The 24,100-nt window shown below is 53.5% G+C and overlaps 8 protein-coding genes across 8 annotated transcripts; 4 read left to right on the top strand and 4 right to left on the bottom strand.

Moving 5' to 3' along the window:
• Positions 1–403: 403 nt before the first annotated feature.
• Positions 404–3,085, bottom strand: UMAG_02275 (uncharacterized protein; the record flags this gene model as incomplete). Its single annotated transcript, XM_011390304.1, has 1 exon — positions 404–3,085. One exon carries the CDS (start codon positions 3,083–3,085, stop codon positions 404–406), a length of 2,682 nt encoding a protein of 893 aa, XP_011388606.1.
• Positions 3,086–3,463: 378 nt separating this feature from the next.
• Positions 3,464–4,576, top strand: UMAG_02274 (uncharacterized protein; the record flags this gene model as incomplete). Its single annotated transcript, XM_011390303.1, has 1 exon — positions 3,464–4,576. One exon carries the CDS (start codon positions 3,464–3,466, stop codon positions 4,574–4,576), a length of 1,113 nt encoding a protein of 370 aa, XP_011388605.1.
• A 3,069-nt stretch (positions 4,577–7,645) lies between these two features.
• UMAG_02273 (uncharacterized protein) lies at positions 7,646–9,292 on the top strand (the record flags this gene model as incomplete). Its single annotated transcript, XM_011390302.1, has 1 exon — positions 7,646–9,292. The coding sequence occupies one exon, from the start codon at positions 7,646–7,648 to the stop codon at positions 9,290–9,292; it is 1,647 nt and encodes a 548-aa protein (XP_011388604.1).
• Positions 9,293–10,177: 885 nt separating this feature from the next.
• UMAG_02272 (uncharacterized protein) lies at positions 10,178–10,809 on the bottom strand (the record flags this gene model as incomplete). The annotated part of the gene is made up of 3 exons (XM_011390301.1): positions 10,178–10,325; positions 10,456–10,565; positions 10,654–10,809. The coding sequence occupies 3 exons, from the start codon at positions 10,807–10,809 to the stop codon at positions 10,178–10,180; spliced, it is 414 nt and encodes a 137-aa protein (XP_011388603.1).
• A 1,616-nt stretch (positions 10,810–12,425) lies between these two features.
• UMAG_02271 (rRNA-processing protein LAS1) lies at positions 12,426–14,435 on the bottom strand (the record flags this gene model as incomplete). The annotated part of the gene is made up of 1 exon (XM_011390300.1): positions 12,426–14,435. The coding sequence occupies one exon, from the start codon at positions 14,433–14,435 to the stop codon at positions 12,426–12,428; it is 2,010 nt and encodes a 669-aa protein (XP_011388602.1).
• Positions 14,436–14,995: 560 nt separating this feature from the next.
• On the top strand, positions 14,996–16,495 carry UMAG_11399 (uncharacterized protein; the record flags this gene model as incomplete). Its single annotated transcript, XM_011390553.1, has 1 exon — positions 14,996–16,495. One exon carries the CDS (start codon positions 14,996–14,998, stop codon positions 16,493–16,495), a length of 1,500 nt encoding a protein of 499 aa, XP_011388855.1.
• Positions 16,496–16,693: 198 nt separating this feature from the next.
• UMAG_11398 (uncharacterized protein) lies at positions 16,694–18,844 on the bottom strand (the record flags this gene model as incomplete). Its single annotated transcript, XM_011390552.1, has 1 exon — positions 16,694–18,844. The coding sequence occupies one exon, from the start codon at positions 18,842–18,844 to the stop codon at positions 16,694–16,696; it is 2,151 nt and encodes a 716-aa protein (XP_011388854.1).
• A 2,707-nt stretch (positions 18,845–21,551) lies between these two features.
• UMAG_02268 (uncharacterized protein) lies at positions 21,552–23,699 on the top strand (the record flags this gene model as incomplete). The annotated part of the gene is made up of 1 exon (XM_011390299.1): positions 21,552–23,699. One exon carries the CDS (start codon positions 21,552–21,554, stop codon positions 23,697–23,699), a length of 2,148 nt encoding a protein of 715 aa, XP_011388601.1.
• Between the last annotated feature and the right edge of the window lie 401 nt (positions 23,700–24,100).

Below are 24,100 nucleotides of genomic sequence, written 5' to 3'. Positions count from 1 at the left end.
ATCCTCCCTCAAATCTCTCTTTGTGGGGATTTTGTAACTCATATCTCAACACAGAGCCAAAGGCGAGTCTTTGCGCCAATACAAAAACACTCGAGCATCTCCGTAAACACCTTTGTATCATGTGTGAGCGAAATTTGATTGATTGACGGAATGACTGCAGCATTGGAAGGCACGAGAGGCATGTTGAGATACAAAGTAACACATGATATGCTGCCACCAAAGATAAGCTTTTGAACGGTGTGAAAAGACTTGGAGCAGATTTGTGATAGCACTGGTGCAGCAAGACAAGGACACTGGAGCATGGAACCGAGCAGTAGTCACAGTGACGACTGGGATTTTGAAGCGTACGACACGCTTTGGAGAGAATTGTTGATTGTGTTTGATCGTGACTGGTGCTAGGATTCTAGGATCTAGGCTGGTACAGAATCAACTTGTCTAGGCTCTTGTTGTGATTTGCGTCCTTTGCGCCCAGCTTTGCCAGCTCCCTCAAACGCAATGTTCTGGCGTTTCGCATCCTGACGAAGCGCGATTCGGCCTGCTTGCGACGTGGAGATGTGTCGTTTGGTTCGATCGGTTTGAGCACGTCGTCTGGTAGCACAGTATTGCTCGAGGAAGCGTCGCTGGTTTCTGCTGGTGGAGGTGTGGATGGCGATTGAGAAGCAGCATTCTCAGCAGATAGCTGTCCGGGAGCCAAAGGCATGCCTGCGGCTACACCGCTTTTTCGCTCTTGCAAGAATCGCTGCAGAGCATCGGGGTTCTTGGCGAGTTGTTCGGTGCGGTACTGTTCGCGAGCGTTGAGCGCTTCGACGTTGGGAAGGATGAGCGAGTTCAAGCTCGCCTGTTTGGCACGTACCGCTTCTAGGTTCGAACGGATCTTGGACTCGGTCAGATCGGGTCGCGGAGAAATCGAGTAATCGATCTCCCAGCGTACCGCAGGTAGAGAGGCTCGCATGCGTCGTTCGATCTCGTCGTCCGATAGCGGATCGATTCGTCGTCCTGGGAGATACGAAAAGTCGACGGGTCCAAGCATGAGTCCGCCATCCAGATACCTGTCCACACTGATGTCCAGCTGCGCAATCGTACGCTTACGTTCGGCTTGCCGGTGCGACCAGCTGCTAGCATCAGCAGGCTCAACATACACCGTCATCCCCACGTCGCCTTTCTCCTTGGTCTCTACAGTGATCTTCAACGTTTGCTCCACAAACATGCTCGTAGCTGCATCGAGCACTTTTTCCATCACCCCCAAGCTCAACTTGAACGCCTGGTCCGCCATCTGCTGACTTCCAAACAGCCGCTCGTTCATCTCTTCGACGGGGATGTATTGGAATCCAAAGATGGTCGAAGTGGTATGGTAAGCGACAAAGATTCCATCCATATGGCCAATCCTCGCTTGGAAGTTATACTTGAGAAAAGCGGCGCGGATCATGTCAAAGTACTCGCGCTCGAAACTCTCCAACACACCCGTCGCTCGACGGATCTGATATCCTGATCCTTCCACGTAGTTGGCGCGGTCGTTTCGGATGCCGATCGAAGCGCGCGTCTTTAGGTCAAATGTCTTGCGCGGCAAGCGGTCATCGTGACAATCGAGCTGCGACCGCATCATGATTTTGTCCGTGCATGCATAATGGTACGCTTCCGGTTTCGTCTTTTCCTCTTGTGTGAGCTTGCATGAGTTGATGCGCATGTATTTGGCATACTCCTCCGGTGTAGCGGTGAGCATCTTTTCCATGCTCTTGCCGAGAGAGGTGAGCACGTAGTTGCTGTTCTCCGCTTCTCCTGCCGCGGTTTTGTCTGCGTCGATGGCGTAGTACCCGTCCTTGTAATGCAGCACGATAGAAGCAGGCAGCTTTGCTCCGACGCTGAAGCCGCTCGGCAGACCGGCAAAAGGTGCAGAGAACCCACTTACATCCGGATTCCGCCAACCGGAGATGAGAAAGTAGCACTGGCTCAAGAGCGACGTCATGGAAGATGTGCTGCCGCAGTACTTTTTCTGGTGCCTTTGTGTCAGCGTTGCCAGTTCCGGGTCCATGCTCGAAGTGACGTACGGCGGCAGCGCAGCGTAATCGAACAGGTCGACGTCCAGAATGTCTTTGATGCGAGGATCAAAGTTGTAGATGCCCGAACGAGGATCCCGAAGCCAGTAGATGCCTGGATTGAAGAGCACCCGGTCAAGCCCATGTGCTAGTGTAGCCACTTGCATCTCGCGCAGAGGAGCCACCTTGTCGACAGGCACGCTTTTCGGGGTGACACTGCCCGTGATGGATTCCGTCCATTTCTTCTGTTCGTCTGCGAAAGGTCCACTGTAAACAAGACTTTGGATCAATTTGCCCTTTCCATCGCGCCAGCGTAGATTGGAAGACGCAAGCAGCTCGTTGCCAAAGAGGAGCTTTGTTTTAGGCTCGTCAGCTGAGCTTTTGTCGGCGGTGCGTCTGGACGAAGAGGACGATTCAGAAGCAGACCCAGATGCGGACCAGATGGCTTTGCTTTCATTTTCCCGTGTCTCAGCTCGGCAAGGAGCAGAGAGACGATCTGGACCCCAGGTCTCTTCTAGCTGGTCAGCACTACTACTACGCCTAGAAGCCAACTTCCTGAGCCGCTGCGAGATGGAGAATGCCTGGCTTTGGAGAGCATCGAGCTGGTCGTCAAGCGCGTGAAGCTCTTTAATCAACGAAGCCGAATGGTCTGCGGCAGATGAAGCTGTTCTAGGGTGCGACGAGTCTCGTTCTTTGCCCTTTCTTGCGCTTTCGATGAATTTCAGCGATGATGACACTGATGATGACGTTTGCACATTTGGTCGGGACGATTGGCGTAGCGCTCGGAATGCAGAATGCCGCTGGCGTGACGATGCTGAAGAGTGGGGACTGGGCGCTGTCTCTGGACTCGACGAAGCGGAAGCTGTCGCTGATGAAGCTGTAGATGAAGATGAAGATGAGGCTGAGGCTGATGCCGTCTGCGGACGAGAAGGACCGCGCCACTGCTTGCGTAGGCGGGCGGAAATGCCAGCAGCGCTGCTGGTCGTAGAGAGCTGGCGTACAAGCTGCAAGCTGTACAGCAGCGCCAGATCGTGCGCTGATTGACGGCTCATTGCGCTTCTTCACGGGATGCGGCTGGCGAAGGGTACAATGTGATGGCAGCTCGTCTAGATCGTGTCATGTGTCTTTGCTCTTCAAGTCGAGAAACAGAGTGGAGGTTTTTTGCCTTGTAATAATTTTTTCTTTTCCCTTTTGTGCAGAAAGAAGAAGAAATCAAAAGTGGATCGGAAAAGAACAAAGAAAAATGAATCGTGAATCACGAATGTGCCACCAGAAAGGCAGACACATTCGATTCCCGGAAGACGGAAAACCCTCGATTTGATTAATTTTGAGTTTTGATTAGGAAATGCTTTCTTCTTGGACGGTTTCAGCTATTTCATCATCATTCTCTATACATGCTCGTTCAGCGGGCACAACCATCTGCTCTCACGATGAGCTTTGTCAAGAGCAAGAAACTCGACCTCAAGGGAAAGGGCAAGCGCAAAGCGGACCACGTCACAGAACAGCCAGACGAGCAAACTAGTGAAGAGAGAGCAGCACAGCTGGCACAACTAGAAGCATTTGGCAATACCTTTCTTTCCTCCTTCGATCTGCCACGAGCAGGCGACTCTGCAGAGGAAACTACTTCTGACAAGAAGAGGCTGTCAGGCAAGAAGCGCAAACGTTTAGCAGCACAACAATCTGACTCAGCCGAAGTCGAGGTTCCGCAAGTGAGAGAGCAAGACGAGATGGACGTCTTGTTCGGATCTACGAAGCCGTCTGACGGACCAGCAGGTGCATCATCGAGCTCAGCTGCAAGCGGATCCAAGCAGAGCAACAACAGCAAAAAGAAGGCGCCCAAATCAAGGGTGGTGGAGACAGTCGTCTTTGGAGGCGAATCACATGCCGATGCGGACGAGCTCAAGGACGCCAAGAAGGGCTGGAAGGCGTTCATGTCGTCCAAGATTGGCAAGATCGCCGACGAAGATCAAGCTGTGACCGCAAAGCTGACTACGGCGGAGGAAGAGGAAGAGAAGCAATTGGTCGCCAACGACCGGTTGCTGTCAGAACTGCTGTCCACCACTCTGTTTGCACCTGGTACGGGCAATACCTCGAAAGGCAAATCCAATCTATCCTCGAACGACACCATTGCACGAATCATGGAGCTGTCCGCGTCCGAGTCACAACGAAAAGGCCAAGCGATCGGACGGGGATGGGGAGAAAACGAGCTGAAACGACAGCAGCTCTCAAAAGCACCCGCAGCGATCCGACAAGGTATGCGCAAAGCAGCAGGAGAGAGGAGAGACAAGGAGAGGGAGAAGGCTAAAGAATTGGGTACCTGGCATCCCTCGCTCAAGCAGGCCTACTCGAGTCAGGCCACGGCGACCGAGATGGGCCTCAAGAGGGAAACCAGGAAACGCCAGAGGGGATTGGGTATGGGGATCGGAAAGTTCCAGGGTGGAACACTCAAACTTTCTTCACAAGAGATTTCCAAGATCAATGGCAAGTTCAAGTCGCCGTCTTCGTCGTCAAAGGGTGGCAAGGGAAAGGGCAAGCGCAAGTAGAGCTTCTTATACATGGTACCCATGTAGCAATCTTTTATCACCATCTCGTGATCTATCGATCTATTGTGAATCGACCGATACCCAACAGCAGGCGCACATGTTGGATTGCGATGCACCGCTCTCACAGCTATCGAAGCAGTCTTGTTGGACATGATACAAAACTGGAATGGAGTCTAACCATGTTCTTTGCAACTACATACTCACACTCTTGTGAGAAGAGAGAATGAGTGCATGTGCCACCTCGTCCTTACTGAATTGCATTCAATGCTTCCGGACTGTTCTGCACGTCGAGCATCTACGACGCTGGGTGAGCGGTAGAGTCAATTGCCAAACACGATGGAACAACGAGAATCGTGAATGATGTCAGAATACTATCTGTAGATCCGTGTCGATCGGCAAGGGTTCAACTAAGCTCCACCCGCGCGAGCGATGCGTGACCACCCATAACGAGCGGAGCCAAGTATTGTTATAAAGAGTAAAAAAAACAAAAAAAAAACAAAAAAAGAGGGGGAAAAAAAAGAGGGAAAAAAATTTGTAGAGACAGACGCAACTCTGTTTCTCTTGCCGAGGCTGTCAAAACACCCGAGTGGAGAGACGAGAAAAGAAAGGAAAAGAAAGCGAGACAAGTAGTAACAATCGTGAATCGGACAAGTGGCGGTGAAACATGCACGATGGAGTCGCTATCTACTGTGTACGTGTTAGTTACTCACGTCTTCCCCGCCGAGATCCAGATGACATGGCACAAAAGAATCTCAGCATGAGGCGCTGTGACGAGATGGCTGCAGTCTTTGTACAAGAAGACGGCTACTTTGTAAATGGAAGATGGAAGGGCGGGATGCGAACCAGCGCACAAGTACACAAGACCTGGCAGCACCGACAGTTTGCCATACATGATAGGGTCGTAAGTCGTGGATGGCACGTTGAGCAGCTGTATCCATGAAGAGCCGCAAAGTCCAACCATGAACGTGCGTCAATCCAACCATATACGTGAACGTTGACGCTGCAAAGAAAGACGAATCACGGCACAGGATGCGCACAATGCTGTACAGTAATCACGATTGTATTCCTGTTGCATCTGTGCGCGCCTGTGTGCGTGCATACAGTAGTAGCGTGCATTGTTACAGGCGACTCGGCGTGCACATGTTGAGAAACAATGCCCAATGGGCTGCCTCAGATCAGCGTACCAGAGCTGCGTTTCTGTGTTGTTCCATTCGTGATTGTCGATTCGAGGTTGGCAATGATGCCATGCCACTCACGGCTTGACCAATGTGATTTTGATGAGATCGAGAAGCAAGCGTCCAAGGACAGGACCCTGAGCTAGCGAGACACTAGAGACAAAGAGGAATACAACGTGATCACGGAACAGCAGTCGTGCACGGTGAGTCAGTTGTCAGTCACGAGTGTTGGCTTCCGGGTTGCCGCCGACGATCAGAAGGGTGAGACAGGAATCGCAATCACGATTGGAAATTGCTTTTTTTTTCCAGTCACATTCGTGATTTGAATTGGCGTGTGCGATTCGATTCGTGATTCACGGTTACTGCCGAGCCAGAAAAGAAAAGAAGCGCGAACGGGTTCAAGGAAGCGAAAATCACGAATTATTCCGACCATATTCACGATTCACGATTGAATCGAATTTGCGCTTGGTGAGCTCATCAGGGTCTCACAAAGGCGTTGTCGTGGCATGGCGTGGCGTGTGGGTCGAGTCGGGTCCAGCGCAAAACGACAGGAAAATGAAACGCCTCTCTCTCTCTCTTGTTTGAGTCAGCCCATGTCGACCACTGCAAGTGTACACAAACAGACGTCGCGCGCGCTCACACAGTCACGAGTGAGTCGTGAGTGTCACCTCTCTTTGTTCAAAGTCGACAGTCCGAGTAAAGTTAGTGTGGGCTCGTTCGTGTTCATTTGCGTCGTAAGCGAGGCGGACTGTGTCTGTCACGTTGACGCTTCCAACCATTTCGTCACAGGGTCGAGTCTCTCGAGTGTCTGGGTAACACCAATCCGCTCTCGGCATCTCGTCTCCGTGCGCTTTGCTTGGCCCGGAGCGAGAATCACGAATCGTCATTTGTGCATCTCATTCTTGCTTTGACAGCCGAGCGAGATACCGTAAGAGTCGTGAGACGAGATACGCACGCTCCTCCTTGAGATGGGCTTGGCTTTGACTTTGAGTACAGCTCTTGGTCTCTCTTTCTGGTTTCGCTTAAGCAACTGCGCAACTCGACTTTGGCTTTCGCGCGCATCCGCTCTCCTCACGCAGTCCATCCAATATGAATCTTGAATCCTGTTTCGTCTCTGTCTCTTTCGTCGTTGTCAACACAGTTGAGTCAGCCAAACCCAAGAAGGAGCACTCCAGGCAGTCAAGGTTTGGGTGCGATATCCATCATGTTGCCACTTTTGTGTCTGTCTTTGTGTCTCCCTACTTGCTCCTTCTTCGACATTTGACTTTTTTTGATCCACGCTCGGTCGGAGTCTCATCTTCGACGTGCAGCTCTGCACCTGCACGCGCGCCCAAGGCTCCGCTGCCTCTGGACCGTTGGTCCCACGCTGTCTCGTTCCTCGTTCCTCGTTCCCTTTCGCGCTGCCCATCGTCTCCGCCTCAGTTCGCGCTCAACCCTGCCCGACCTCAAGCCATTGAAGCTCTCCATCTTGTACTGCCACCATTCTCCAATTCTTTGGACATCGGGCCAGCGTGCGTACTGCTCTATAATTGGCCTACCTGCCAACTTGCCGGGCAGCTAGGTTTCCTGGTATCCAAGGAATAGACAACAAGCACCACCGACTATTCAAGTCCCAAGCCAGGAAGAGTCGTTCCAGGCGGCACCCCTTCTTGTTGTTCCTTTTCATTGGCGTTGCAACGGTTTTACCTGACAAAATACCCACATTCTCCCAATTGTCCGGCGTCGATTCCCCACGAAATGGCTCGTTGGCTGTAAGGCTGCCCAACTTCGCTGTCTTTGTCTCTCTGGCTCCCTACACGATCCGTTCGAAGCAAACCGCAGTCGCCCTTGAACAGACACACTCCCAAGGATCAACAGCACCTCACGCACCCTCATCCCACCCTACGTGCACAAGATGGGGAATTGCATGTCATCAAAGGCCGTGGTCGAGGAGGTCAATCCTGCACCTCACCCGGATGCAAGGCGAGTCTGGATCGTCTCGACCCCTATCGATTCACATCAAGTGCCACTCGACCTGGTCGGTATCGATTCGGACGCTCTCAGAGCAGCCATGCGAAACCGAGGTATCGAGATCGAGCACTGGGCACTCAAAGTCGACCCTCACGCCAGCCATGCCAAAGCTGAGCCCAGCATCTTTGACATCACCGTTCAAGGCGGCAAGATGGTCTCGCAGCTTCATTCCACTTCCAGCCCGTACTGGAGAGGAATCACCCGGCGTGTAGTTGTTGGTTGGACCATTTGGAAGGACGACGAGATCTCACAAGCAAGCCACCAGCTTATTCAGGCTCGACCAAAGTACGACGGCAGAACAAACAACTCGCAGCAATTGGCGAGACTTTTGGCTCGTCACATTGACTTTGTCTCGGCGCCGACGCAGTCGATACAGCAACCGACAGGCACGACCATTGCAAGCGATACCGTCGTTGCACATGCGGATAGCCCGGCTGGCAGCATCCTCAAGACCGACTCGACGACGACTCCAGATGCGCTGACGTCGGCCAACAATCGATCTCAGATGACGCTCGTGTCCGGTGGTGGACAGAGTCATCACAGTCAGTCGAGCGAATCAGATGCCAAGAACGAAGCCAAGGAGAGCAACGTAGCTCGGGTCCCTGCCAGCATCCGACAAAGTCAAAGGTTGAGTGTCGCACGTCCTCCTCTGATCCACTTATCCACGGCTCCGTCGGAAGCGGATTCGTCGATGCAACGACCTGGACTGCATCGATCGGCAGAGACCGAAATCGTCAGTGCATCTTGCACTGCGTCGGTGCGCATGTCGTTGCCACCGCAACAGCGCCAGCAGCAGGCGTCTTCTTCGCCGCTCAATCCATCATATCGAACGCATCGTCAGACGGCTAGCGAGACTCGAGTTGATGGTCGAGCCCGGACCAACTCGGAGGCTGCCGCTGCGTACTCGACCATGGGTGCTGATCGTCGTCCTTTGCGTCCCTCACGCAGACGCAGCGAAGCGCCCGCCGAGTGGCTCGCAGAGGCGACACCAGCAATCGCACCAGGTGATGCGCGCCTCCGATCGGTAGGCGCAAGATCAGGCGCTGGCCGAAACACGAATCGCGATTCCGTCTTGAGTCTCAACGGCAGTAGCAGCGCTACCAATTCACCTGCAATGACAAGTTGGAGCCCGAACCGCTTTTCCACTTACGCTTCAACGCTTCACCTGCCTGGAATGCCTGGAATGCCTGGAATGCCGGGCATGCCGGGCATGCCATTGACGAGCTTTGCCACACCTGCACACATGTCGCCCATGCCTTCGATGCCTTCCATGGCAATATGGCCTCCGAGCTCGTCCATGATGTTGGCTCCCAATGGAGGGCAGCTGCCTATGCCGTACTTTGCACAACCCACTGGCGGCATGCCGTTCCTGGCTTCCATGCCGATGCTAGCTCCGCCTTCGCCTGGATTTGCTTCGCACACATCGAGCGCCGTCGCCACTCCTCCAGAAAGCCCTCATTTCACCACCTCGAAACAGCTGCATCCACCTTCGCTTACCGACATGCGCTTCGCTGCTCACACGCACCAGTAGCCAAAGCGCGTTTTTGATACCAAGAACACTTGATCTCGTATATCTGCAATACCCCTGTCACAAACACATGCTTGCTGACCTTGACAGATCCGCTGCGGATTTGTTTCTTTACATTCCTTTTTGTCCTTGAATGCACTCGTTTCAAGAATGCTTGCCAAGCTGGTGCGTGCGACATGGATGTGATCGAAGAGCGTGTGTTGGAGCAAGTGCGAGCTTGTTGATGAGGTTACCAAGCTTTTTCTTTCATGCTGTAGGATGATCTGGGAGTTGTGTTGGATGGGGTGAGCGCGTCGAGTTTGCTTTGTTATCAGCTGTCGGTAGCTTGGACGAATGCTGCAGGTGGAACTGGTCAAGGTATTCGTGATTGACGTCGACTCGAAACGCGTAAGCGTTCAAGCTGATGCTCGTTGAGTTGACAAGTTTGGCCAAGCAGCTTCAACTTGCGAGGCGCGAGTGGAGCTTGACGCGCAGAACCACGCCTACATCACTTGCTGCTCGACCCGTCGTGTGTCGAACACCCAAAACAACGTCTGAGGACTCGTGACTCGTATTCGCACGCCAGCTTCATTCCCTCACTTGTCCTCACCGGTTCACAGGTCGCACATGGTGTGCCTTGAATTTCAAGCGAGCAAGCGAGCAAGCAAGCAAGCGAGCAGACGTCGGCGAGAATGTTCCAAGTTGCACAACGAGCTTGCGATCTGAGAGTATCCTTCATTTCGATTACAGTGAGCGTATGGAAACAAGTTGCAGCCATTTTGCAGTGTAGATGCGCCCGACGGTAGTGATACCAGACGACTTTGGCTTTGCGTACCACAGACAGGACCAGAAGGCGTCGAACAAGACTGGAAGTAGAAACGTGTAAAAGTGCAAGCGCTACAGAGACGCTTACTCATCGGACGTCTTTGCAGCTTTGCTCTCGTCGTCGTTTCCTTCATCGTCGGCTTTCCTTTTGCTGCCTGCACCTGCTTCTGCATCGTTCTCGTCTTCTTCCTCCTCCTCCTCTTCATCTTCCTCACCTGCTTCTTCGTCCTCTCTGCGAGTCGTGCGTCAAAGGCACAGACAGGAGAAAGATACAAAAAGGGTAACACCAGGAGAAAGGGGGGTCAGGTCAGTATACGTCGAAAGGCATAAGGCAGTCTTTGGATGGGAGGCGTTTGACTTACTCTTGCGCTTCTTCTTCAGCGTCGTCGTCGTCGTCGTCAGCACCAGCAGCTTCTTCGTCCTCTTCTTCCTCTTCGTAATCTCCTTCCTCGTCCTCCTCCTCGTCCTCTTCCTGTACGATACACAACGCAAACCAACGAGCCGACATTAGTCTATACGGCCTATCGCATCCACAACAAGATCGGTGGTGAGAAACTTACAAAGTCTTCATCTTCTTCGTCGTCCTCGTCGTCGTCAGCGAGCTCCTTGGCTGCGGTCTGCTCGGACTGCTTGGCAGCATCCCGCTTGTTGTCCTTGACAGACTCTTCGATGCTACCGACCTCGGTGGAGGTGGCTTTGGCGGTTGCGTCAGTCATCTTGTATGTAATGCGATGCAGAGAGGTGGGCGCGAGTCCTTTTTTCACGAGAGGGAGGAGAGTGCAAGGTGAGATGGGGAGAAGCGATGAGTTGAAATTCTCCTACGTAACTCTGGTGGCGATGATGGATGATGGTAAGAAATAAGAGGTGGGATGCGAGTGGCGATCGGTGAAGAGAGAAAGAGAGGGGAAGAGAGAGGGATGTGTTGAGCGAGGGCGACGAGGATCAGCCGGGTGGAGGAAGGCGCTCTTAGTACAGTAGACAGACAAACAATATGCAGAGTTGATCTTGGAAGCACGACAGCAGCAGTAGCGCGTAGAGCGACCAAGACAGGGACAGGGACGGGGACGGAGACGGGGGGACGGGGGGACGGGGGGCATCGCGCAACATGGCAGTTGCAGCTGGTCTCACCCGCGACTGCATCGCTTTTACACGCCGTGGGTTGATGCGAGCTTCTCATACCGGTCTCTCGAGTCGTACAACTCGCTCATCTACGCGCTGTACGCTCATAACCAAGCTGCATCGCATCGCACGGCGGGAACAAGGCGAGAGAATCCAGAATCCAGAAGCCAGAAGCCAACAGCCAACAGCCAAAAGCCAAAATGGGGCGTTGGTCTGAGCACAAACCTACTCACCACTCGACTGCACCACGGACGGACGCGTCACGCTCCAGAATGCTGTCACCCCTCAACGCAGCAATCGGCCTTCTTCTTTGCCCTCATCGTAAATTTGGAACACGCCGATGAACCAGAAGAAACGTGAAATTCTACCAGGCGGTGCGCACTGACCAGATGCGGTTGCTCCTCCCGAGAGGGGAATGCAGTCCCCCCAAAAAGAAATCGTGAACAAGTTAACTTAGCCAAGAAAATTCACGCTTGGATTTCGCCCGCTTGGCACCTCCAAGAGTCAGTTAATATTAGGATCAACTTCTATAATAAGTATGGTAATTACACGATATTCGTGATTAAACAATCGTGAATATACTGTAAGTTAGCCTCCATCTCACTTGTCTGCAAGATGATAACCCTGCCGCTCGTTGGCACGTCATCCTGCTCTCGTGGATGGTGGAATGTGGCTCAATTTCATCCGTCATCCGTCATCCGTCATCCGTGATTCGTGATTCTTTCGGCACGCACGCTGGCGTCGTGCGGGTTTTATACTTGAAGCTTAACCACTAACTTATACCAAAAGCGTGTCTAGACAACCAATCGTGAATCGGATTTGGATTGTATTTCTTCAACTTTAGTTCACTTTGCACTCGAGCTCTAACAAGAGCAGTGTCTTCCTTTTTACGTTCTAACACCTCGTGCCTCTATCGAATTTTCTCGTTTCCCGTTCGTGTTTCCGTCAGGCGTCAGGCGTGTTCATGCATGTTTGTGTTGGCGTCTGTCATCAGGGTAGCTTGGGCTTTAGTCAAGCATTGGTCTGACATCACCGCAGCTGTCATATCGAAGAGCAATTAGAACGCGGGCCAACAAGTCATCATCGTCACAATGAAGGCAATGCGCCAAATTACTAGTTGCGCCGTATCAAGAGGCAACGAGACAGTACAATTGTTGATGATGAGCAACGGTCGTGTGTCGTGCGTGCTGTTTGAGGGGTATACCAAACGACATCAAACAACAAGGTTGGGAATTCTGCCCCTGAGACATCCAAACGGTGTTGGCTTCCAATCGGCGCGTGCGATAAACCAGCCTGTGGGCATCAGTCGGTCTGCATTGGCGCTCGTTGCTGCAGCGGCATCTGTATCAATATCAGACCCAGATGCAGCTACTTGTCCATCTTCACATCCGGCTTGGATGTCTCGTGCTGTCGAGACAGCGTCGGGCTTGGCAAGAGCCTCGATATCCAGCAGTCGCTTCTGCATGACTTGAAGTTGTGATTCGAATCCGGAAACCTCGTCCACTTGCTCCTGCCCTACCATCGCTGCCTCAACATGATCATCCGCCGAGTCCAAATCATTGGCTGCAGTCGCTACAAAGCTTGACACTTTGAGCACCGAGACTAGCGCTCCGATCCTCGCCTTCAAATCGGAATTCCTCTCGCACAGAAAGTCCAAGATCGAGACCGAGCCGAGTGTTCGGAATGGCAAGCACATCTCTGCCACCTCTGTATCCGTGATGAGCGTCGTCGGCGCTCTTCCGGTCGACGCGTTGAATATTCGCGACATGGAGCTGGCAGGTGGCGCCACAGTGACCAGGTATCGAACCCATGCATCGGCTGTTTTGCGGTAGCTCGCGCTAGCGTACGCTGCTCTCTTCCACGACTGGCTGCTGGGATCTTGTTGATCGTCTGTGACAGCGTCTTCGGCGGTGGACAGTGTGTGAGTTGGTGGTGTTGTCAGATCCTCGTTTGAGTCCGTCTCGCGGATGGCAGCTTCAACGAGCTCTTCCGTGAGCAACTGACCAAAGATCGGGCCGAACGTGTCGCGCAAATGCCCGAGCAACGGACTCCACAGACTTGCCAACTCAGCCGGCAGAATGATCTCATCATCTGTAGCCGACGCTTGTACTCGTTTCGACTTACCAAGCGGGATCAAACCTCCCGGCTGGACAAGCTGATTGACGAGATCCGATAACGCCGACTTGGTGCATTCGTCGACATCGTCCGGATCCATCAACGCTGCATCTCTGACGTCGATCTCTTCGTCTTTGCCCTTCTTGGCGCTGTCGACGAGGTGCGTTCCAAAGTCTGGCTCCAGCGTACGAATGCGCGAGACGAAGACGGCAAGGTGCTTGTACAGTCTGTGGAAGTCGTTCTTGGACGCACTGATGAGGCTGCGATCGCGCGTGACCTTCTTGGCGAGTTGTCGGTAGCTTTTCAGCGTCTGTCGCAGGTCCTGGAGCGCTTTGCTGCGCTCTTTTCTTCGCGTCTTGTCTTGTTCTGCTTGTCCTTTTTCCTGTTCATCACTATGTATCTCTTGACTCGTTGCGTATTGGATGGTGGATGCTGAGCCAATGGCTGACGAGGACGCCTCGGCGGCTGGACGATCCGGTCGGTCGACATCCATAGCGTCTGTATTGTTGCCGTCTGGTCCTGGTCTCACAGCGAGTGAGTTCGGTCCTTCGAACAGCTGCGGGATCCAGAAATGTCTTTGGAGCCATGTGAGTGCTGAGCCAGCAGCTTGTCTGCAGACACCGATGCTGGGTAGCTCCTCGTGCGTCACTGCATGGCGGATCTCGACAAACCACAGCGGTAGACCGATGCGGGCGGCAATGGCAGCAATCGACTGCGCAAACCCACCCGTCTGATGCGAGTCAACGACACTGTTGACAAAGCGCACGAGAGCCAAGCTGTAATTGAGTCGGACTCCCAGTTCGGCTCCCCCGCCCATCTGTTCGAGCGCGTAGTGCGGTGCGGATGTCGAAGCATACGTGCTGACCGAGGTACTCGTTGCGATCTGCTGCATGAACTCGTCCATGATGACGCTCTGTACAAGCAGAGCGGTCGTCTCGACAGCAAACGGACATGCTGATCGGTTGATCCACAACTGTACGGTAGAGAGTGCTTCGTGTCGAGCTTTTGCACAAATACCGCCTTGAGAGTCGGGGTACAGATGTCGGTACACTTCGAACAGGTCGGCCTGCCGTGAGTGGAGGAACGGCGACCTCTTTGGAGGCCTCATAGCTGGCAAAGTTCCGAACCAGCAGTCGGAGAGACGAGATCGGTGACGATGCGGCAGTTGATCAACAAGTTACACTTGCACCTCGGAATGCTCGCACAAGACCCTGATCGAAGAAAGAAGCTGCTTTCGGTTAGAAAGTATTCACGATTCATCTTGAAAAAATCTGAATCGTGAATCTCGAATCTCGAATCTCGAATCTCGAGTCGTCAGTCGTAAATCCGACACTCTGTGACTTCCGCGTTCCGAAAAAATACGTGATGCTTGACAGGCACGAGGATTTCGAGTCGTGAGTGACTTTGGCTTGCGTGTTATGCTCTGGTGCTGTCTCGATCGACAGCTCGGCCCTCACGACTCACGCGACAACAGCGATCCGGATGGCTGATTTCGAGCAAACTCACGACTCAACTTTTTTGGTTGGTTTTCTTGATTTGATATTCACGATTGGTGATTGATGTTGTGTCAAACAGCTCCCTAATCCTCGCCGCTTACTGCGACACTCAGCTTCACCATCACCTTGGCCTATCTATTTGCTCGAAGAGGCAAATATCGCTTTGATCATCATGTCTTCCATGAATCTGTCTTCGCGACCCAAGCAGCCTTACGTCTCAGTCTCGTGCCCGTACACTACATGTCGTGCATCCATCGAATATCTGCCACCGTCCAATGCCGATCTCGCCGCGCTGCCGTCGCACGAGACGTCGTTCACCGTGACATGCTGCAGCTGCAGCAAGCAGTTCGAACCTGCTGGAGCCACCAAGATGGTGCGCGAAGCTCGCAAATCTGGCGGCAAGGATGTCGCACGCAAACGACGCATAGGTACCGACGAGAACCCACTCGATATGACCTACTACGACATTCTCGGTGTGCCCGCCACAGCAACGTTGGAAGAGATCAAAAAGGCGTATCGCAAACTTGCCATCAAGCTGCATCCGGATAAGAATCCTAACGACGCAGAGGTGGAGGAAAAGTTCAAGGCATTGGCCACGGCGTATCACGTTTTGTCAGACGCCGAGTTGAGGCACAAGTACAACGAGTTTGGTGCCAGCACACCTGGTCTCACGCCCGAGGACGGGTTCGTTGATCCAGAGGAGGTGTTCGGATCGCTCTTTGGCGGTGAACGCTTCGCAGACATTATTGGAACTATCTCCATTGGCAAAGACATGAAAGAGGCTTTGCAACAAGATTCGGACGACTTGGAACGACAGGCGAACGGCGATGATCCCGGTGCTTTGAACACAGAGAATCCAGGAGGTTCGGCTTCTAGCAAGCCCACGTTGACGCCCGAGCAAAAAGCAGCCAAAGAGGAGAAAGAACGCAAACAAGCCGCCGAACGCGAAAAGCAACGTCAAGAACGCGTCTCGAAACTGGTCGAGAAACTCATCCGCAAGCTCAGCATCTACACCGAAAGCGTACGCAACGCCAACGATCCGGTCCTGGAAAAGGAAGTGGAAAAGTCATTCCGCGAGATCACGCGGCTAGAAGCCGAGGAGCTCAAGCATGAATCATACGGAGTCGAGCTGCTCAACGCGGTAGGCTTTGTATATTCCGCCAAGTCCAAGCACTACCTTGCGAGTACAGGCTTCTTGGGTTCGTTTGGAGGCGTCTTTCACTCGGCTGCATCCAGCATCCACGTGGTGAGGGAGACGGTATCCACCGTAAGAGCTGCGCTTGAGTTGAAAAACGTGTTTGAAGAGTTGGCCAAGGCCGAAGACGCCGGTATCACGGTGGAGCGCAAGAGGGAGTTGGAAGAGCAGGCGGCCGAGAAGGGCATGCGTGCACTGTTCAAGGGCGCCAAATTGGAGGTGGAGAGTGTCATCAGGGAGGTCAGCGAGGCTGTGCTGTACGACTCGTCGATCGGAAAGGAGACCCAGAGGTTGAGAGCGCAAGCCTTGGGAATCGTAGGAGATATCTACATGGGCATTAAAAAGGACAAGCACGGTGCTAACGCCGATGCCAACCCAAACGACGCACCAGTCGACGATTTCGTAAAGGTCGACACCAAAGCTTCCAAGGATCGAGACCAGAAACAACAGCAAAAAGAGCCCCCTCAACCTTGGTGATCTCAACCTCGCCCTTCCACTACCAACCATCGTATACCACTGTTTTGTATTCTCTCAACCGCTTTCGTCACATGCACTTTGCTCATCATGGCAAGTCGTCACGGACGTGCTCGCGGCCAAGTCGATCTCAGAGTTGTGTGGATGTTTGCATGGTGAGCATTGATAGATGAAGGATCGCCAGTGCGTACCGGAGCCAACCTAGGCCACGGGAGGCGTGCTCCAACGATGTACGGTCCTCGGTCTCACACGTATCGAGCTCGGCGCTGGGTTGGCTCTTGACGGTGCAACTTGAGCTTGATCGACACCACTGGTCTTCTGACTGCATGCTGACTCTCGATTTGAGGCCGCCATGCCACCAGCGATCGCCTTCTGCAGCGTTGCGTAATCAGCTCTTCCGCCTGGCAGCTCGACGTGCAATTCCTGCTGATGCTCGTGACGAGCTGGCATGAGCTCGTAGAACAGCATGTATGGATTCTCCTGTTTCACCTGCTGAATCGACGCGCGTGTGACGCTTTCGTCAGAGATTCGCAGCCAGGTATCCGCCTCCAGATAACCATGATCGCCTATGCCTTTGTCGCGTCCATCAGCCTCTGCGACACGCTTGAATGCGATGTAGTGTCCAAAAGAGTGCGAGCCGTAGTGCACGACAATAGCCGCGAGTCGGTAAATCGATTCCGCTTTCACATCCGGTGCTTGCTTCACGCTCGGCAGACTGCCCAAGTTCATCGCCTGCCGACCGTCCAATGAGATGCTCCCCTGCAGAGTGAATTCGCTCAGGTCAAGGTATTCTGGAAAGAGAACGTGTCGACTGTTCTTTGACGGCGCCCACGAAGAGGTTGAGTAAGACGACCGGTTGAGATGCAACGTCAATATCCGCGGTGGCCGAGAGATCATGATCTGTTTGGTAGACGAACGGCTAATCGTCTTTTTAAGTTGGATGTTGTTCAACACATTGTGCCATGGTGAAGCAGAATCTTCTGAGGCCTGCTTCAGCTCGTCTTCTGACAACCCCGACTGCAGGATGCGCGTCAGCTTGATCTCTTTCGACCTGAGCTGGGCTAGGCGTTTCTTCTTGGCGGGCGTCAAGGTGCCGTTTCCATTGGGTGATACGTGGACGTCGCCGTTTGCAGAAGCACCGTTCGGCTTCACCGTTGCGGCAGCTGCGCCCTTGGAGGCAATGTCGACCTTGACTGCTTGCAATGAATTATGCAAAGTGCAGTTCCAGCAGATCCAATCCACTTGCTCCAACTCGGACCACAATGCAAGACACTCCTGAAGCGAGCACGCCGAGGTGCCCGTGATATCCGACGTCCGTGTGCGTACATTGAATGCTGGTACGGACAAGGAGATCTCGGAAGTTGAAAAGTGGCGGATGGCTTCGCAGTATCCGCAGTCAAGACAGATGGTGCGCTGCGCCAGGAGGGCGTCGAAGGGTGAGATCATGAGGACGTGATCGCTGTTCGAGTTCGATGTATCTAAACCTGTAGCATCGTTGACATTGTGTGGTACGCCGTGCATATGCAATGGATTTAAAGCACCATTGCTCATGAGATTAGGGTTGGGCTTAGCTTGCGCTGGATCTGCATAGACACCGCGACCACCCCAAGGCAAAGATGGCGCCATGAGCGCTCGAAGCCCTGCTTGTTCTGCCTCGAGTGAGGCCGATCGTTCCTGCTGTATCGCTTTTGCCTCGACATCGACGGCCTCGTTGAGGAACGCAAAGAGCTCGTGAGCGTCCTGCTGCTGGTGCGCGCCTACGAGGCTTCTTATTGAAGACGACGGCAAGTTTTGAAGCGCTCGGACGAGCTGCACCGGATTGATGGCCGCATTGCGATCTCCGGGTGTGGCGAGTTCCTCTATAAGCTCAAGAAGTGCATCGATGACTGGCGTTGGAGTATCCCATCGTTCGGCTTCGTGCACCAAAAGGTACAGGTACTTTCGATAGAGTGTCAAGGACGAGATGGATTGTAAGGTGGAATTGAAGAAGCACGTGTTTCCAGTGTTGCGAAGACCCTTGTATTTCGGACTGGACAGCCGAGTTCTTGGCGCTGTCGAAGACAGAGAAGAGGCTCTCGATGTAGAGTTGGAAAGATTAGCGGAACGAGCGCGCCGCAATGGCTGCGATCTGTCGGACGAAGCCGAAGGGGTACATGGGTGGAGGCGAGATGCTGCTTGCAGACCTGGTTTGAGCATATCGCTATATATGGCAACGGCAAAAGCGACAATGAGGACGACGCCAACCGCGAGCAATGCTTGTGTGGGTAGTGTGACTGGCAAGGGAAACACGCCCAAGAGTGGATAGGCAGGCCTGACCGCAGGTTTTACGAGCACGAAGCGGTATGCTCCCATTCCTGGCTACGGTGGCGTGTCCTGTCAACAATCACCCTTTCGGCTCAGATATTGATGAGAGGTGGCGAAAGTGTCGCAGAGCATCCGAAAGACCTCTCCTAAAGCGTGACGAAGGAAAGGTTTGGTCCGAGTTCGGCAAGGCTCACTTGGCGCTTGATTTGGACTTGAGACGACCACCGATGAGGTCACAGAATATCGAGCAGCGTCATAAGATCGGCCCGGCAGAGTCGATACAGTGCTGCTAGATAGTATTGCCTTTGTAGATGATGGTATACCAATCGTGAGAACGAAAGACGGGATTGCCGAAACGCTTGACCAAAATTCGCGCCACGTTTTCCTGCTCGGTGCACTCGCTCAGCAGAAGGGATGTTGAGCGTACCGTGCGGTCCAAAGTGGAGACGGTCGGCTGTAATGGCACAAAGAGGATGCAAACACCCACGACCAAGGCGGATGCTCGTGAAGCAACAACGATCAAGTCAGGGTCTTGAGCGTTTAGCAAGACGTGACCAGACAAAGTGTTCGGCTGCTCAGCTGCGGATGTCGTCGTCACCTTTTTTTTTATCCTTTTGCTTTTTTGAGGGGGCTGAGTGTCACCATTCACGATTCTTCCTGTGCTTTTTCAATCGCGACATGGCCTCGACGCCTCCACAAAACGTCCAAGACAACGAACGACGTTTAGATGTCCTCAGACACTTTCAAAGTCTGGGACGCTTCGGAGCGAATCCGTGTGAGCCTGCTAAAATCGATTCAGGGAAAAGCTCTACAAATCTCAAAGTGGAATGCCGCCATTCAGCCGCCAATCATGACCCAACTCTCATCGGGCGCTGATGGATCTTGAAATCGGGATCGCCGTCAGTGACAACCATACTCGTGACTGTTACAGCCGAGGCGGGGTTGGATGTTGCGAGCTGCGTGCCAGAGGTGACTGTCGGATTGACACACTCACACTCTGACTGTCCGAGGCGGTGGGCTGCAGATAACCAAGTTAACTTTAAGGCGATTTTACTGCTGCGCTAAGTTGTTGACAGAAGCGTTGCTGCGGCTTTCAACTAACTTACTAAGTTATCAATAAAGATGATTTTTATTAATATTCAAATGGACTCACAGACTCTTTGTGCGAAGTCGAATTCATCACTTATTCATCGCTTTAAGCAGCAGCTTAAATCCGAGGAGAACCCATGGCAAGATCTCACTAATGAGCAATACAAGGGGTGGTTTATTTTGTATTGATATTATATTCGAGCGTCATGCAGGGTGAACATTTGCATTCGTCCGGATTCAGCTCTCAGCTCGTGCACCCTCGCAATCAAGAATGGTGGTTCAGTTTACACGCGTCACCTCAGCGGCAGGATGACCCGAGGCGCGGGACAGCGAGGCTAAACATTCGTGATGGCGTCTCTCTTCTGTGATTGCAGCTCTATGGGAAAAAAGACGAAAGCAATCACGAAAGTAACGTGCCGTGCCATTGGGGATTTGGACAGACCTCGCTCTAACTAGTTAGTCATGAGTTGCGCCGGTGGCTAAGCGTCGGTCTGTTCGTCTGCCGACCTGTCACCTGTGGGTGCTGCTCATGTGCAGGCGACTGTGTAGGCTGCTTGCTGCTTGCTTTCTCGCTTGGCCACTCGTGATCAGAAATGGGGTCAGAGGCAAAGAGCCAGTCGCCTCGACGCTGTGAACACGACGCCACAGCCCCCGACAGCCTCGTGCTTCTTTCAAGAGCGTGCTGCCTCTGGCCCCGCTCGACACGTTAATTGCTGTACCGCCGTCCTGTGTGTCTGGCGTTGGGTTTCCCCCCGCGTCTGTATGTTCTCGGCTCTGGCTCTGGGTCGATCGCCCGTGGCTCTTGCTCTAGCTCTGGCTCTGGCTCTGGCTCTGGCTCTGGCTCTGGCTCTGGCTCTGGCTCTTGGCTGACACGCTGCTGTGCCTCCTGAATCGCGTTCGCGCTGAGCCGCTGTGAGCCACAACTGCTTGTCGCACGGCGTCGTTCCTTTGCCTCTGCGCTTAATCTCTGCGAGACGCTGACTTATCACTGATTCGTTTCCGTCTCATCTCCACGATCGATTTCGCGTTCCTTCTTTCGCACTTGCACTTGCACTCGCCCCCGCCTCCGCCTCGTCTCCCATCCATCGATCGACTACCCCGCCATCCCTAATCTTCGTCGCGCTCAGCCACCCACGATTTACATTGCGCGTATCTGAAAGTACACGTTTCGTTGGTTCATCTTGCATCACACGCATCGCCTTAACGCTCTGCTCATTGTCGTGTTGCACCACGCTCTCTCTGAATCTACGACTCGCGACAGCTCACTCCTAGCCCCGTGATAAACGCGATCAGGCCTCGCAGCATCGCAGTCTTTTTCACAAGTTTTCCTCCGAGATCCTCGCAGCAAGTACCGACGCTCAGGCCTATTTTTGCTGCTATCGGTCTTCTCCACAAACTTTGAACGGAACTGATCCGAACAAGATTGCTCAGCGCCTCTCGATCGACCACATCCACCAGCATCAACAAGCACACGCAAACGCGCGCACCCACCCACCCACCTCACCTCTGTCAATCCACTTGATCGATACGAACATCGTGCGTTCACGTGACACATACCCACGCTGCCTGCATACCTATAGCTTGCGTCTCTGCCACCACGACGCTTGCTCTCGGCTTTCTCGGATCCCATCCGAGAAGAACAGTGGAGATGGACATGAATGCCACCATGTCCTCCTATCAAGGCTCCGGCGCCAACAGCCCCGCCGTTGGTCACGGTCCGAACAGCCAATATTCGCACCCTGTTATCGGCACATCCTTGACCGCTCCTGCTTCGCCTTCAGGTGCATACACTGCCTCGGCGCTTGCCTATGCCAACGCTCAGCTTTCCCAGTACGCTGCTACCGGCGGTACCGCCGCTATCCCTGCTCACCTCAACCCGCACGCGCTCAGCTCTGCGCTCTCGGATTATTCGATCAGTCTGCCCAACTCGGCCGCGTCATCGCCTGGCGCAACTCCACGTCGCCTTCCTGGCACCGGTACAACCACGCCGGGGGGTAACTCACGTGTAGCTGCAAGTGCTATAACTGGAAAACGACTCAATTGGAGCGAAATGATCTGTCAGACCATCGCCGAAAGCGAAAGTGGTCGTTTGGTCATCCAGGATCTCTTCGAGGGCATGTGCTCCAAGTTCCCCGAGATTCGCGAGTGGGCCTTCGGCAAAGATTGGGAGGCTCGTGTCAAGAATCGCATCAAGTCGACACTTTCCATCAAGGGCAACCTGTTTGTCAAGGTCCCCAGACCCAGCAGCGCTGCCGGAAAGGGTAGTTGGTGGACACTCAGTCCCGAAGCACAAGAAGCTTGGAAGACCGGTCGCGTGGCCAACGTGGTCAAAAACAACGCTCACAGCCGCGCAGGCAGCGCCGGTCCCAGTAGCATTCACGGCTCTCCCGTCCGCACCGTCAGCTCCAAGTTTGGCACAACGTCTCACACCACGAACCCCCCTTACCTGATCCAGGGCTCACATGCGCATCAGAATCACAGTCAGAGAACATCACCGCTGGGCCTTGGCCTCAACCAGGCTAACAACAACTTTGGCAGTCCACTCGCCAACAACTTTAACTTTGCCGATTCGCTCTCCCTGGGCGCAGCATCTCAGAACAGCGCCTTGTCAAGTAGCCTTGGCCTTGGCGGAGACGATACGGGGTTGGGCTTGGGCGGCCAGCAGCCATTGGCTCCATCCATGCAAGATCAGGCACAGAACGCTCAGGCGACTATGGCCACCCGCAACTTTGCCAACCTCGCGTTTATGCAGAACAACGCGCCTCAGCCTCTTGGAACCGCACAGAGCGTACCGCATCTGGGCGGGCCGCAGTCGATGCCGTTCCCAGCGCAGGGGCACGACTTGTCCGCTGCCAATTTGGCTCAGTTTGCCAACTTTGGCAACGAGGATTACGCTGCGCTTTTTGCTGGCATTTCAGGCTTTGACGCCAACGCGTTTGCTGCTGCAAACAACAACAATAATACACATAACAACAACGGCCAGGTCAATTCGAGCATGGGCACTTATCAGATGGAGCAGAACAACCATCCGTTCGGTGGCAGCATTCCTGGCGCCTACACACTACTGCAAAATCAGCAGCAGCAGCAGCAACAGCAGCAACAACAACAACAACAACAACAACAACAACAACAACAACAACAACAACAACAACAACAACAACAACAACAACAACAACAACAACAGCAACAACAGCAGCAACAGCAGCAACAACAGCAACAACGACAGCAACAGCAACAGCAACAGCAAGGTCAAGCGAACAATAATGCATATTCCAGCTTTGGCAACCACATCTACACAAGCCTTCAGCAAGGAACCCAGCAAATGCCAGGGCAAGCGCAGCGCAACCTCAACCAAAACCAGAACCAGAACCAGAACCAGAATGCAAATGCGAATACGAATGCAAATGCCAATCAGCCGCCTGTATCGCAAGCGTCGCAGCAAGGTCAGCCAGGAGCGCAACAAGGTCAGCAGCAGATGCTGCAACAGCAAGCGCGATCACAGCCAGGGCAGCAGTCTCAGCCGCAGAGTAGTTCGAACAACGGCAACAGTATGAGTGGTATGACGCCTAGCTATAATGGTAACTTTGCTGGCTCGAGTCCGTTTGCGTCGGGGAATGCACTTGAAGGGCCGTCGCCTGCGGACTCGACGTGGTTTTCATTCACCCCACTTGTCCAGCCAAACGACAGTGCGGACACTAGCAACACATCCGCTCTAGGCACGTTGGGCGGCGAGGGCTCGCGCAAACGTCCAACCTCAGAGGCTCTGCGCGACCTCACCGACTTCCAACTCCCACCCCCCCAGTCCGGCTCCTAGTCCCTCCTCACCTCCCTCCCCTTCCCTCCTCATCTTCAACCACGGCATAGATACCTATCCCCCCATCCTTACTCTGTGCCCCCCTGCCCCTTCATCCCCGCCACCTGGTCCCGTATCGTCAATCTTATCTATATTTGTATCTTGGACATCCCATTGACCGCCAGTTACCGTTTGGGCTGTGCCGAATGAGCTCACTATCCAGCCTCACCCCATCGCTCACTCAACCCTTTTCACGGCTCAAGACCACCTCAACAAACCACAGAAATGCTATACACGTGATGAGACATCAAATTTGGCGTTTCAATCGCGATGGTATCAATGTGACAGGAAATCGCGAGAGAGAGAGAGAGAATGGAGCGTACAGCAACTATCGACCGAGGTAGATGAGAAGCGAGAGGAGA

This window comes from Mycosarcoma maydis, chromosome 5, assembly GCF_000328475.2.
Source record: "Mycosarcoma maydis chromosome 5, whole genome shotgun sequence".
Taxonomy (NCBI): domain Eukaryota; kingdom Fungi; phylum Basidiomycota; class Ustilaginomycetes; order Ustilaginales; genus Mycosarcoma; species Mycosarcoma maydis.
This window is presented reverse-complemented; position numbering and strand designations above follow the sequence as displayed.